The sequence below is a fragment of the Neodiprion pinetum genome, chromosome 4 (assembly GCF_021155775.2).
Source record: "Neodiprion pinetum isolate iyNeoPine1 chromosome 4, iyNeoPine1.2, whole genome shotgun sequence".
In the NCBI taxonomy this organism is placed as follows: domain Eukaryota; kingdom Metazoa; phylum Arthropoda; class Insecta; order Hymenoptera; family Diprionidae; genus Neodiprion; species Neodiprion pinetum.
In genome coordinates this window covers 21291516-21307603 of record NC_060235.2, presented here as the reverse complement: position 1 = coordinate 21307603, position 16088 = coordinate 21291516, and the positions used below count along the sequence as shown (strand labels likewise).

The 16088-nt window shown below is 38.7% G+C and overlaps 1 protein-coding gene across 3 annotated transcripts in view; it reads right to left on the bottom strand.

Moving 5' to 3' along the window:
* LOC124216115 (netrin-1) overlaps nucleotides 1–16088 on the bottom strand; it is a 138080-nt gene that overhangs the window by 60167 nt on the left and 61825 nt on the right. For all 3 annotated transcript variants that reach the window (XM_069135037.1, XM_046620262.2, XM_046620261.2), the window contains exon 2: nucleotides 11119–11307. In XM_069135037.1, coding sequence (XP_068991138.1) covers nucleotides 11119–11307 — 189 coding nt within the window. The remainder of the gene's footprint in view (nucleotides 1–11118; nucleotides 11308–16088) is intronic.

Here is a 16088-nt window from a genome sequence, read left to right as displayed (position 1 = left end):
GAAACCATTGCACCCTTCGATAAAAGTGGGTGAATAAAATGAGCCGGGTCAACGACTCGGCGAGTTTTCTTTTTGCGACAGTGCGACGTTGTGTCTTTCTTCTTCTTCGTCATCATTATCACCATCATCGTCATCGTCATCGTCGTCGTCGTCGTCTCCTCGCGGCAGGAAAAGACGCCGCCGACTCGAAACTCGGAAGCTGGAAGCGGCGCACTCGAGGAAACCACTTGAACTCGATATCGAACACAAAAGGGTTTCGCTAGCTCTCACTCTCTCGGCATACGTTAGCATATTCATTACTCGGCACTCTCAGCCGATGTGCAGGAGACGAGACGAGACGAGACGAGATGAGACGAGACGAGATGAGAGGAGAAGAGAGGAGAGGAGAGGATCACCGGATCAGCAGTTATGATCCGAGCCGCACCGCCGCTAGCATCACTTCCAAATCGAGTGGCACTCCATGCCGAGGGTCGCCGCTCGCTAATCTCTAATCGCTCTCGTCCGCAGCGCTTCGCTTTTCAAAAGTCATACGAAATTAAACGTGTGAAAATTTTTTCGAAAGAGTAAAACGCGGCGAAACGCAATTTGAACGAAAAGTGAGGCTGGGAGAAGAGAGGATTTTTCACGCGTTCTCTGCTGTTCTGTTATACGGATTTTGCAATGAAACAAAAATTTTACAATTTTTTACACACGTGTCTTAACCAGAGAAATACAAAATAATAAGACGTCGTGTTTATTTTTTTTTTTTTTTTGTCTTTATCGTAGAAAAAAACAAACCGGAAAATCAGTTTTTTCACGATACTTTTCAACGCCATGAAAAGGGAAAGCTCTGTGTGTCTGTTCGATACTCTCTCAAACATGGCTAAGTGAAAAGTCTGAAACTGACAGGATTTAGCAGCCAAATGAAAAAGGTTAGAAAGAAAAATTAGAAAAAAAATTGTCAGCACAACAAAGAATTTATATATAATTTTTTTATAAATATATATGGACTGGGAAAAACATAATCCTTTATTTAGAAAAAGTAATAAGGCGTAAAAAGTATACGTTTGTCGTTTAAACATTGAGAATCGATTTATTTCCAGTAGAACCAGAGGTTGAAATTAAACGAGACATGTCAATTTGTCATACTAATCGCTTGATTGTAAAACTCTGTAAGTTTTAGATTTTTTCATCGAACCGTTTCCGAGATCATCGCGGACGTTTGTCAGACAGACCGACATCCAGACTGACATTTTTCTAAAAATCTGTTTCTTGTATTCTCGAGGGTCGAAAACGTAGATTCGTTGAAATTAGAAAAAGTGATTTTCGAGCGAAAACAATACTTTTCTTGTGTAACCAAAGCTGATGAAAATATAGGAAAAAAAAAAAAATGAATTCTTAATATTATGTATTACAAGCAATTGAATTTCACTGATATTGTAATATTTTTGATCTGCTGTATTTGATGTTATTTCTTGTTTAATCGAGTGAAGAAAAAACTGGACTCAAACTTTTTCTGATATCTCTGCTTTATACGCTGTTAAAACTATTTCATGTAAAGATCTAATTGTAACAAAAATTTCAGTTTATGTTTAGTATATTTATTTTTCCGGGCAGAATTTAAAACGAATGCGTTGAGTGTCTTGGAATTGATTCTTTTTTTTTTTCTTCTTTTTATCAAAATCTTTGCAATTTTCGTAGTGAGCATTCTAATAAACTTCACAAATTATGCAGTGTTTGACTTGTGTGTAGTTTAAAGATCCTGAAACTATTACATTTAACCTTAGAATCCGGAAGAGTTTCCAAATTATTCATAGTTTAGCATATTTGACAGTTCGTACGATTCCGAATTTTGAAGTTGGACGGATTGTAAATTGAAAACTGAGGGAATAGATTCGACCAGAAATCGTAACGAATCGCAAGTAATCGAATACGCAAGACTAGTCTTTTAAATAATTTGAAAGTTGACCACATTTTTAATTCGAATTAAGCTCAACGATTTTGAAATATTGAAATTACGTTTATCTAACGACTTTGAACTAGTTCAAAGTCTCATCCATAACATTATCTACAAAATCTCAGTAACGATATCTGCGTAAAATCTAACAAACAAAAAAAAAAAAAACCAAGAAGCGGAATCTCATAATCTTTTTAACGCTTTCCTTGCTGTTCAACATCTCAAGCTACCTTAAAACGACAGGGGAAAAATTTGCGACCATAAAATGGTGCGAAAACAAAGAAAGAAAAAGGGTAAAAGAAAAAAGATAACGATCAAATTAGAGACGTCGTTGCCGCAGGCTGCGCGGTTGATCCCTTCCAGATAATTCAGATAAGCCAAGCCGATAAATATATGACCTGTTTCCGCCCACATTGAAAGAGCTTCCTTCCTTAGCGTTGGCGAATCTTCAGAAGCGAGCTGCGAGCTGAGCAATCGAGAGGCGTGTTTTATTTGAATTTGCTGGTATTTTTTCTTATTCTTCTTATTTACTCTGTATTTATTTCTGTTATTTCGTTGGTTGAAACACGCGCGGATTTTTCTCTCCTCGAGGAATAAAAAAGAAAAGAGGTAGAAGCAGAAGAATAGCCGGTGAGAGTGTCCGGTTACAGCTGGCTGTTTGCGCATTTGCCATTATTTATTCCCATCTCGATATAACACGATTTAGAGACTGGAAGCTGAAGATGCGAAGACGCAAAATGTTCGGACATATCGGGCGTACAGTCTGGCAAAAAGTAGTGAAATGAAAAATGAAAAACGAAAGTATAGAACGAAAGCTCGAAAGTCGTGAATGGACACGGGATTCACAAAAATTCGACTCACGATTCTATATTGTAAGAATAAATAAAATAATAATATCCTGATGTTTTACAAAGTTGATTAAAGCAATTCAACTTTTGTCATTTTAATATGCAATTTCGAAATTCTTTTGAAATATTGAATTTAGATTTATTGGGGTAAAATTTAACTTCTTCAACCTACCACTGATGTTATGATCAGTTTTTGTTGTTGTTAGTTTTATTCTTTGACATTTGCAGGTTGCGTATTTACGAAAATATAATATATTTATAAGGCACAGATCTTCTTCAAAGTAAAAATAGAGAAATACAAAAAATTTTGAACAATAGTCGAGTTTTTTTTTTTTAAATTCCAAATCTCCTTAAAATGATAAAAAGTCTGATGGATTCGTTCAACTTCACTTGAGTATTGCTTATTGAGAAGAGAAAGAAAAGAAAAGAAAAAAAAGAAAAAAAACAATCAGTACCTGCAACTTCGCCAACAGGTTTTTTTTTTTTCTTCAATAATAAATCGGATATCGCTGTTTACTGATAAAAATTATTTTCAGTGGAAGCTTGAGAAATTTTAAATGCAACGATGCTGATGTACGAGTAAAAAAATGTCCCAGTTACATTACAGAGAATAGTTACCCGAATAAAATGAGTAACGGTTAGTTGAAATCTAACGAATATAACAGATTTTTATAACCGTATCAAATCAGGTTGAAGTGAAAACTCAAAACATAAGCTCTTGTCTACAATTTCAGCTAATCTATAACCTTTTGCGTTTTGATAAAATTGATCTTGACCTCATCTTACGAATAATAATTCATCAAATATACCTACTCAATGTACGACTGTTGAGTATCAGAATTAACGAAACGTCTTGATTTACATCTCATCATCATTTTTAATAGCGGCATGCAGACAAGGCTTTTGAATTTTCCAAAGATTACTGTATTATACCTATATTGTGTATAGAGCATGATCCGATTAAACCAATTATCACGTGACAGGTCGAAACGAAATACAGGAATGAGACGCATTCGCTCGTTGGATGAAGCGAAAAGAGAATTTGGCACAGCGGCCATATTTTCCTGTAACAACGAATCTGCTCTGCAGAATCAGTGTAAGGAGCTTTTCTCGGCGACACATTATTTAGCGCCAGAAAGAGAAATTTGCTCTGTTACGATTCACGCCACCGAGTTTCCTCCGCACTTTCATCTACTCGAATCAACCCTTTCGCGATTTGAATATAATTCTTGGCGTGAACATTTTCACCGTAAATTCACACCGAAAATTATTACTATCAAGATCAAGGGGAAGCAAAAACGACAGAAATTAAACAGAGGAAGAAAAAGCTCGTCATTCTTGTTTCTGGGAAGTTGATATAATAATATAAACGTGATTTAACAGATTAACTCGGCAGCCAGCGATCAAAATTTGACTGTTAAAAACTTTGGACATCATTATTTGATAAAAATTTCAGTAAAAATTTTCAGTATCGGAAGAAATTTTTCAAATATACATACAACAAAAACAAGTTTATCGGAATCTGTCAAAACGCCGAGTGAGTACAGTATTTTTTATCTTACAAATCTTGTGACTTCTGTGCAAAATTGAAAGTAAATTTGAATGTCGTCAGCGGAATAAAAAAAAAAAAAAAACAAATTTCTATTGCAATGTGAATCGATTTTACATTCACTTTTTTCAGGCAATCCATGATTCTGACCATAATTGCGATTAGTAAAAGAGGGGGAAACATCGAGCGTAAGTGAGAGAGAGAGAGAGAGAGAAAGAGAGAGGAGAAAAGTTTGAATGTGGTGGCTTAATTAAGGGATGAAGCTATGACAATAAACGGGACGAATTGAGCTTTGTTGATGATCGTGGAGACGGCGAGCGACGTTGTCTGAATGCTAAGAGGATCGAGGAGTCTCGTCATTCACTCGATGAATGAACCTAATTGTTCCCCATTCCCGTCTCGGACAGAGCCTGCTGCATTGCACTTGATCATCTCTTGGTACCATAGATTTCATCAATACGCGACAGCGTTCGTTATCAAATATTATTTTTCTCTGGTATTTCTCGACTTATTATTATCTGTTTATTTTTTTTTTTTAAATTCATTTACATTCGCTACTATCGTTGATATTACAGTGCGATATTGTACATATGATTTGCCATTTAAAAAACCAACGACAATTGAAAGATATTGATTGAATTTCAAATAATTTGGAAATAGTGTTTATCAATAATTTCAAACGATTCGCTGATGATTTCTTGTGATCTGTTGATTAAAAAATTCTAAATAACGCTGAGAAAAGAACTGGAAAATTTCAACCGCCACGACTGACATTAACTACAATATATCGCGCTAATTCAGCGTGATAATTTCATGCATCATCAGTCACGGTTCAAACGATTACAATATTTCAGCGATTCTATAAACCATTTCATACGATTTATTTTTGGATTTCGATTTGAAACGATTTTGTCTAAAACGACTGCAAGACAAGATACGACATAATTTCAAACGTTTAGTAATCATTTGAACAGTTTCAAAATTTCAGTTTTGCACGTTAATGTTGTATTATCATTTATGATACTTTTTGTAATGCTAATAATATGTTGAAGATAATACACGAAGAATGGGATAAAATATCTATATACGTTAAATAAAAAAGTCACAAATGCGCGAAAAATTTGATCAGTTTTGTAAAAACCTGACAATAATAATAATAACAATAACAATAATAACAGCAATAAAGAATTCGATCAAAAATAAGCCACTTTTATTTCGCTGTAAAACTGATCGAACAAAGAGAAACGAGAGGGAAAAAAAACTGTGAAAAACGGCACAAAAAATATTTCCCAAGTCCGACTGTTCGCGAGATTGAAAAACAATTTCAGGCGTAATTTCATCGAGAACTGTAAACATATGTAATATTCGCCCAGCGAGTTTCCCCCTCGAAGCGATATGGGGACCCATGGGTATAAGGTATACAATATTTGACGGTGTATGGTGGGAAACGGGAGACGCGTCTTCATCATTCGACATCGATTGATCGAAGCCGGGGTAACTTTCCGTTGTTGGGGGATGAAATAAAGGGAGGGGGTTGTCTGCAAGTGCAGGGCTCAAGAGGGTAGCGAAATTCCGTCGGTATTTTCCCCCGTTCGCACAGCAGCAGTTCCACCGAGGAATTTCAAAAAGAATTTTACCCTCACCGACGGCATTGAGAAAAAATTTCATTTCTGTTATACCGATTGTTACCGAAAACATTCGATGTAATATCGGCGTCGTTGATACAAAGATATTTTTCGGGTGAGAAGTAAATTTTACGAATTGTATAATAAAAAAAAGTAACCATGCGGTGAAATCACAATTGTCAATGCTAATTTTTCTGGCTATTGCGTTTTTTGGTTTTTTCCTTCTTATAATCTCAATTAAAAGAATAGCAATAACATATAGCTTACAGATTCTCTTGTCACGGGCACAAAACTATATTTTTTGCAGTTACCGCGAGGAGAAGAAAAATGAAAAGTGTTACAAGAATTAGGGCTATAAATTTGTCCCGATGTATAAAACTCGGTTTCTTCTTCAAGTGCCTCCTTTTTTATTTCGTTTCAATGATTTTTATAGCTTCTCACAACGTAGCGCACGTACAGTAATTATAAAACTCTCTTTACCGACAAATAAACGAATATCTGTCACCACGAGATGATTCTTCCGGAGGGTTGACTAAAATCGATTATCCAATACCGGTGAAAAGATAAGGGGAAAGAAGAAGAGAAAGAGGGAAAGAGGGCAAATTCGCCACGTAACAAATGACGTCCCATTCCCGAGATCCCGAGCTGCGGCTGATGTTCTCTGTTACGTGATTTGTTTTCCAGTATAAAACCACCTCTACGGGATCTTGCAGCCTCGACAGGAGATATTTGAAAGGCTGAAACCAGCCACGGGATTTTAACCTAACCAACCGTGCGCCCTTCTTTCGTCTGCAGCATCCGTACGGATCGCTATACAGGTCATTCCAAACGGATGTCGAAACCGGGGGTAAGAATGTCGAGTCAAAGTCAAACATCTCCTAATGCACCAATAAATGGAATTTATACGTATCAAATGATTCAATAAACGAACCATATAATGCAATTAAATTTCTAGGATACACATAAGCCTGCAGGTTTAATTTTTCAGAAATCAAAAATTATTTTAATTCTACGGAATAATGTTATTTTGTTTATAACTCGAATAAATTTCATATCATTAGTGTTAAGTTAAGCAGTAAATTATGAATTTTTCTTGCAATTATCGAAAAAATATCTATAATATGAAGTTAGTGAAACTCACTTCGATGTTTGAAGAATTTATTCGACTATACTTCGTAAAAATTGACAAGCTTGAGTAAAATGAATTCTTCCTTCGGATCCGATAGAACTAAGAATAAACGATTTAGTAGAAATAAAAAATCAAATTTACAGGTCGTTTAAGGAATATTTTTCTCATTCTCATGGTACAAATTCGTATATACAATTATTTCGGTCGAGTTTTACCTATGAAAATATATCACACGTTACAAAATATATCGAATTGAGTGTAATTTTCCGACTCGAAAATAACCGAGTGAATAACTCTTCCGAGAGAAAAAAGAAAAGCACAACAAAAATTTCCCAATTTCTGTACGAAGTCATAGTTGCATTATATTGCGAATAATGAATCATCCAAATTCAACTTTGTTTACATTAAAATGGTGTTTCAAGTGTTTTATTTTTCGAAAAAGAATATAACAGCTGCATGACTATTATGAAGCGTCCTGTAGACGAGTTTCGCACATACGTAACACGGAGTATGTATAACAGAGTAGAAAAATCTGATGTTTGAGAAGCAACCCTTGCCCGAGGGCGAGGAGGGGCTAAAATAAATATAGAGGGTTGACCCCGTATTTATGGCCGCGCGGAGAGCCGAGAGAGAGATAGAGAAACAGAAAGAGAGAGAGAGAGAGAGAGAGAGGATTGCTCCCGGTATCGTTTTAGTAAACTCACGCGCACTCCGCAAACATGCGGAGGGGGAAGAAAGCTTCCAATATTACCGGGCACCCCGTGTGCATCGCGTTCTCTCCGCCAATCTTGCGACTGTGTGGAGTAAAGTTGAATCATCGGTGTGCCTTACACCCTTGCAACACGGGGTGCGCGGGCTGACCGGGGTGAAACTTCTGCTCGAAGATAAATTTCAAATGGAATGAGCAGAACGATAACGTGTTTCGGTGTTGCGTTGAAAAATATCGTACCTCGGAAGTTGCTTGAAAAACATCGCATTTCGTGGTTTGATCCAAAGACATCACATCTTAGAATTTAGGTATAAAATTATTTGAAGAATATCGTACCTCGGAAGTTGATTGAAAAACATCGCATTTCGTGGTTTTATCCAAAGACATCGCATTTTAAAATTTATGTATAGTGTTATTTGAAGAATGTCATACCGCGAAATTTACCTAATTAAAAAATGGCGTACCTCGGAAGTTGATTAAAAACGTTGATTTCCTGATTTGATTCCAAAGTCACTAACATGTCAGAATTTATTTCAAGAACATAGCAACTCGATATTTCAATCAAAAAAATATCGTCACCTCGGAATTTCATTCAAAGACATCATATCTCGGAATTTGATTGAAAAATACCGTACTACAGAATTTGTTTAAAAAACTTCGTACTTCAAATTCAAATTCTATTATCATGTGTTAAATTGAACAAATATTGTTAAATTGAACTCACAATTCCCTCCAAAAAAAAAAAGAGTTAACGTATGCCTACAGATTTCTCAGATTGTTTTTTTTTGCTTCTTCTATAACCAAACCGCTAAAAATTTTCCCTCAAAATTATCAAAACTTGTTAAATTTCATCTAAAATTCTATGTTCAAAACGACGGAAGATTTCGAAAATCAGCACATAGTATCTCTAATTATTTTCCTTTCCCTTTTTTTATTTCGTTGAGATAAGAAACGAACAGCAAGGAATCCCAGTAAGGAAACACCAGTAATCGAGACAACCTCGTTACGATGCGACGCGTCGTTTTCTGAGTAAGCTGGCAGCACAGAAGTTCGCACGAGAATTTTGTACTATTGTATAATACCTATATCAGTTATCTACACATTGTACACTCATCTACAGGGCGCGATGAAAAGAAAGATCTTATCTGCATTTGTGACCGAGACTTCGGTTCGAATCGAAGCCTGAATAATTTTTATCGAACACTCTGTAGACGCCGAGACGTTTTGCGGTTAAGTTCTAAGCCGCACGGGTGTTTTGTTCGCACAGGTGAGTAAAAAATGAAACAAGTTTATAAGAAAAAAAAAAAAAAAAAAAAAAAACTAACGGATAGGAAAAAAGGATAAACCAAAGGAAAAAAGAAGGATCTACAGACGCCCATCTTCGTGGGTACTACCTTGAGGTATTCTTGCTTCTGTTTCTCATGTCTTTTTGTTGATCTCTCTTTCTTTCTTTCTTTCTACATACACGAGCTAAGATATCGATTTTCATTTCGAATCGTTTTAAAATAGTTAAAAATCGAGAATCTTTGTTCGATTACAGTCTGCGATTAGTCATTTTATTTAGAAGACTGGAGTTTTCTACAACTCCAATGAAAGACTTTATATTCGCCACATTAGAATCTTCAAATATTTTATTTTTCACAACTACTCGTGACATCGATTTTTATCGGCATATATCGATATTATGTCGGCTATTTAAAAAAAAAAAAATATTGAAATTGAAAACTTCTAAATGACGATTTTTATGGCTATCACGGAGTTGAAACTGAACGAATTTACAAAACTTTCAACTATGTACTTCAAATCGATTTTACATTAAAAAAGAATCAATACCAAACGTCTCATTCATAAATTTAGTGCTTATTTTTCTTGTATTGTTGGGTAAACCATCGTATTTTACGAATACGTCGAAAAAAATGCTTTATGAATTGAAATTATTAAATGACACCACATCAATTTGGCATCTCGCCATATTTGATCGACATATTTGGTGAAATAAACAATTTTTTTTTTCATGCTCACAAATGTGATTACTCAAACCAAATCTGCGACCATTTCGTAACTAAATTACCCAAATGTATTTATTGATATCCACTCAGCGACGTCCTGACATACCTGAATACGCGTATTATGCAACACGTGCAATGGGATCTTTCATATGTATAAACTCATGGTCCCGTCGACATGTAGACGCTTTGCGTGGGCGATGTCATTCCCGCATATTATAAGCACGCATATAGGTGTAGTTCTCTTAAAAGCCTTACATATAAGGCTGTAAATAAATTCCCTTACGGAAGGTTGAAATAAACATAGATCTCAAAAGAAATCGGATATAACCCCCGCGTAATTTCGAAAATTTTTACCGAGCTCGTGTATGCCTCGAGGATACAATCCAATAAATTTTAAACGACGTTCAACAATATTGAAAACAATTTAACAACTCTCAATACAATTTCAGTGATTTCGCGGCAGTATTTTACCGGATATCAAGAAAACCTGCAATGTTTATTACAAAAATTGGAAACGATATTATCTGCGAGTTAAAATGCATGAATTTCGTCTTTTTTGAGATGTTTAAAAAAAAAAATATTTCAAGTAATTTTCTACAATCTCAATTCAAAGTTATGAAATAAATTTGGTACTCAAATATCACTTTCATCTGTGAATGAAATGAGCAAGGAATAGATCTAAAGTCCGGCAAAGAGAACCCAAGTTTAGCGAAAAACGCGGTAAGAAAATGAGGCGATGAATCTGCAATTTATACGGTTATGAAAGGACGGGACGAACGTGACGAAGTGGCGTGTTCTCACGTATCAAGGCATACAGGACCGATGTTCCATAGTGTACATATGGCCCCGAAGTAGAGAACCGTACATCAACAGACGAGTTACAAAATCCGTGCTCTCTTAGCATAGTCGTTATTGTAGTTGTGTCGAGAATTAACGACGCCCCGCTAACCATGAGAGAATATTTGCGCTTCTGTGTCCGTAAACTATACCGTTTATTTAAGTTATTACGTGAAAAGCTTATGGGAGTCTGGAAGGAGTGAAGAGGATATTATATCGCACAGAAAAGCGAGAATACACGGCGTGCTTGCAGGCGAAAAGCGTGTCGTTCCGCCGCTTTTCGCTAATCGCATATACGTACCTGGTTGAAAGGCACGGAAACCGAAGAGCGCGGCATCGAGGCGGGAAGATGAAGGAGTAAGTCGGACGAAAAGCGAGGAGAACTGAGATATTGGAAGCGACGAATTCCGTCGTCTAACGAGTCTGACGGCGAGCTGGGCGGAGTGAATTATACCGGAAATAGGAGGGTTACTCACGTTTGCAGGCCTTCCGATGGGTGATCGGTCTTGCCGGGTCTCTGTAGTAGCCTTCTCTGCAATAGTGACAGTGTCTGCCGGCCGTGAAGTGTCGGCACTGAAGACAAACGCCGCCGCTGACGCGACCCGACAGCTTGTAGAGTTCCATGTTGAATCGGCACTTTCGCGCGTGGAGGTTGCAGTTGCAGGCTGAAACGGAAAGGAGGTTCGTCAGTTCGATACGACGTGAAATCTTGGTCGAGTTCATCCCAAACTTCCCGAAATGCTTTCAAACCAATTTACTGGATAAAAATCTTCCGTACGACAGTTGGAAACGGTAATTCTTGAGGATCGACCCGTTGAATTGTTTGATTCAAAAGTTGGGAAAAGAGAAACAGCCGTTTAAAATATCTCTGGCAATGTTACTTGCTCCAAACACAGCGGCCACGAGTGAAACAACGTCTTTACAAAATGATAGAGATGACTGAGCAAGTTCGAAAAGCACAAGCTGTGATATCAACAATTCGAGAAAACTTTTTTTAATCGGAAATTAATCGAATTACTAGAATTATTAGAAGTAATCGTATACACGACACCAAAGTTTGAACAAAGGGAACATTGATCAAAGAACTTTTTCTCAAATTATTGATATCTTTGTTCGTATTATTCGAATTTGTTCCAAATCGCTTGTATTAATCACATATTTTTTATAATCTTTCGTATTTATTGTATCGTGTTTTCTCTGTTATCTTTTTGCTATCTCTATGTATTCTCTGTAATTTATGTAATCTTCCCGTAATCCCTGTTATTTTTTTAATCTCTGCAATTTTTGTGAATTTTTGTGAATTTTTGTAATCCTTATAATTTCTGTAGTCGTTGGTAAGCTTTGTAACTCCTGAAATCTTTTGTAATCGTTGGAAATTTTGTAATTTTTTGCAATCTCTGTAATCGTTATAATCGATTTGTCATCTTTGTGATTGTGATCAGTGTCTCGTCATTTTTGCACAATGATTAACACCTCGTTATTAACACGAGACAAATAACATTATTCATTCACTGAGAGTCTAAACTCTGCGAAACAAGTTTATCAGTAAATCTTTACGAGACCGTTTAGCTGTCCGATAAACTTGAAAGCCGAGAAGTCGAGCCACCCTCGAAGCTCTCAGCATTTCTTTAATCTCGACACTGACCGACTCGTGAGTATCGTTACACTAACCAGTGTTCAAATTTGTGGTTAAAAACAATCATCCGAGGCGTATAGGAAGCTCGTTAGTATACGGAGCGTCGGACTGTTCGCTTTGTAAAGCGCGCGTTCCTCAATCGTTCTTCTCCGAGACACTGTCTTTCCTCGAGCAAAGTGCAAACAGTGCGAGCTACACCCATCCGGTTCTTGGCTCTCTGTCATCACAGCCCAGCGAAGAAGAAGAAGAAGAAGAAGAAGAAGAAGAAGAAGAAGAAGAAGAAGAAGAAGCTGCCTACGCGGGCCGGTTCATTATCATGTTTGATTTACGACGGTCGAGAGGGTGCTCCTCTAACGAAAAGTCAATATTTGCTGGATTAGTTGCGATATCTGTACAGGCCTCGATCAATCGGAGACTGTGCCAGTCGACAGCTCCTCGACTCTCCCGACTTCGATCTATGAAATTATAACAACAACCCGACGGTAAACGGCTCCCTCGAGTTATTAATAGGTCATTTTTTTCTGCCACTAATAACGGATCATCCGTTTCAAATTCCTAGAGGATGTATTTTTCTGATTATACCGGCAGGGTCCAACCTGAGAGCTGGAAGACAGTAGAAGCGGACCAGACGGAACATCTCGATCAATCACCGTAATTAGTGATTTATCACGGCTTGTTACAAACTATAAAAATCGATGCCGCTCCGCTCTTTCTCCGATCACTTTCGGTCCAGCAAAGAGACGCGGCGTGACTAAAAGGAGTCGGAACTCTCGCGCAAACCAGTCAGTCCGTGTATCAACACCGGAATACATATTCGAAGGATCGATACCCACCAATTTCAAGCACCTATTCAACATGCCGTAATGCGTCTAATTCTAGCCTATCGAATACCGATTACCAAATGATTCCACCGAAGAATCGATCCGAACAATTATCACGGCTTCACGTCAAAATAATTGTTCAGCACGAAGTTTAAAAACGTTGTGCAATAAACTTTACGATAATTCGACAATCTTTTAACTGATCACATGTGTTGGCAGTATTGATCTGAAACGGATGTTCGTTAGTAGTATCAGGTTTAGTAGTGGTGACAGTTTCTTTTGAAAAAACTAAACTTTAACCATTGACAGTTAAATCTTTCATGCGATTATTCTAAGAGCAAAACTGTATTGGAACTTTTTCTTCTTCGATCGTTCCGTCGTCAAGTATGAATGTATCAACAAGAATATTAGAAACAGGGATAAAAAAAATACTGTCACTAGATAATTCAATGGGAAATAACAGAGTCCAGCACAATTTTGCCGTCAGGATGATGGTTCCGAAGATTAGATTTGTCAAAGTTTGTTTCCGGAACTTGAGAAATCTTGAAGATCATCATTCTAAATCCGTCGAGTGTGTCGAACCCCTTGAAATGAATTTACCGAACTACCTGCAAGGGTCGAGAGGTCGGAAATGGGTTAACTCGACGGTTAAGGGCGGGAAGGAAACGGGTAAACGGTAAAGTGTGAGGTGTCCGAATGAGCTTTTCGTCGTATATAGGTGATACCTAATTCCTGAAGTAGATTGCCCGGCATAGTCCAGCCGGAGAGAGACCTGATGTAAAAGCGACGAGGAGAGAAGACCGAGTGGATTCTCTCTCTCTCTCCCGAAGATTCCCAGGGGAACAATCAGCGTAACACAGCCGCTTCGTTGCAGGGCTCAGCGTCAACGCGGTGTGGGATTACATTTGCAAATTGAGACCTGAACTGGAACTATCCTCTAATTACACGTCACTCGAGCAGGCTTTGCCCGGGTTTAATTCCTCTGTGTTCCAACAACATGCGGTGGACGTCGCACCCCGGAATGTTTTCGGCCTTGGTATTATATACAGTACACTACAATACTCTCGAGTGTTTTCGGCTACTGGTATAAAGTTTCGCAATGGCCGGGGGGAGGGAAAAGGGCGCGACACTTTCGCTTTCCATTTGCCCCGGTAAAATCCGGCGAGCTTCTGGTGATTCGTGGATCGAAACAACCTTTACATCACACGGCTTGAGTTTCTGGTCACGTTGGAATCCTGTTGGCTCGTTAAGACAAAACGCCCCTTAGATAAGGTGCCGAGGGTGTCGTGATCTCCGAGGGAGGTCTCCCTAACCATAAAACAAACCTGCCACCAAGCCTCCGCACCTCGCGTCTACACGCCTCTACAGTCTACCCTCAAAAATTAACCGAGAAATACCCTCGTGGAATCTTATAACAGTTGGATACTACGGTAAAAAGTCCCGGGGAGTCGGAACTCAACTCGGTTCACGAAGCGTACGCGCCGTAACTGAGAAATCTTGGGTGACACTAGAGTGACTTCACGTCGAAAGAGAAAAGAACCCCTTTTCTGGCTTCTACTCAGTTTAGAGCTAACTTTCGGGACTATTTTCAGAGCCCGACAAATAACGTGGATAAATTATGAAGGACAGGGTAACAACTCTCTGAAGACAGAGGATCCGATTCACAACTCAGGAGATGAACAATACCGCGGTGGCGGGATTTCTGGAAGGAAGAAGCGTCGACGTAGCAGGAATCGAACAGGATTTTTGTGTTGTCTTCGACGTCAAATCGTGACCAGAAATTTAACCGTTCGAAACTTTGTCGCGAATTAGAAATGCCGTGTAGCCCGGGACGCGTGAGAAGAAGATGATGGAGAAAATGGTGTAGAAGAGATGCACCGGAGGACTGAAGCGTAAATAAGCTATTAACGGCACAGGTGTTCTCTTCCCCTGTTCTCTTCTCTTACGGTCAACCCACGCACTCTCGACCCACACGTACGTGCATTAATAAATTACCCGAGGCGTCTTGAACGCTGCCGTCGGTAGATTTCTCCGGAAACCTGGTACCGGATGAGACATTGGACCAAGGTCACGACCCTGTAATCCAACTCTCGAAGGGCGAATCGAGGCCCAATCCATTTAATTGATTACACAGCTGCAGAGTTCGTCAAGGGTTGCGGTGCACTTTTCTACGAACGGATTTGATCTTCGCGGACAGTTTCGGCTCCGATCACAATGACCCTTCGGACTTTTTTATCGCCGGAGACACCGAACATCACCAGGTTTAACGTGAATGCCTATACCAGACCTCGAGTAGCAGAAGAAGAAGAAGATACGGAGGAGAAGAGGTGGAGGGAAAAGAGACGGGCCACCAACGAAGCTCTGGAGATATCAGAATCCGTGGTACCCCTTCTGGACCCAGGTGCAAAGCGAACTGTCTCTTCACTCTCCGTTGCCTCTTGTTCTCTCTAGCGGTTGTATCAGTGAAATTAATTAATTTCAACCTTATCTCGGTATAAATAATTGGCGCTAATTTGTGGAGAGATTATTATGACAAGATGGCGGAAGGAGAGGGGACCACGGCCCACGTGCAGAGAGGAACCATGCGCGAGTGGGAAAAAAAAACGCCTGACCCGGTAATTAAGCCGATCTTAAACGAGTAATTTGTACGAGATTTCCCACAGTCGAGATAAAATTCTTCGTTTCGATGCGAAGAAGAGGGAGTGAGGGAAAGGAGGGGAGAGAAGGGACCAGAGGGTCCCCTGAGCGTTCGGTGGTGAACGTCTCGGAAGCCCGGAGAAGAGAGGAAGAGGCTATGCAGGTTCGATTAATTATTCCGGACACATCGTGCGGGTCGTTTAAAATTAAAATCAGTTCATTAACCGGTGCTACGTGGAATTTTTCCTTAATTTGGTATCTACGAGGTCCCAGCTTCTAATGGGGCGTATCCCTGAAGAGTTTGCTTTGTAACGCGTCCCACGTATGCAGGGACACACATCCAGATACCGCT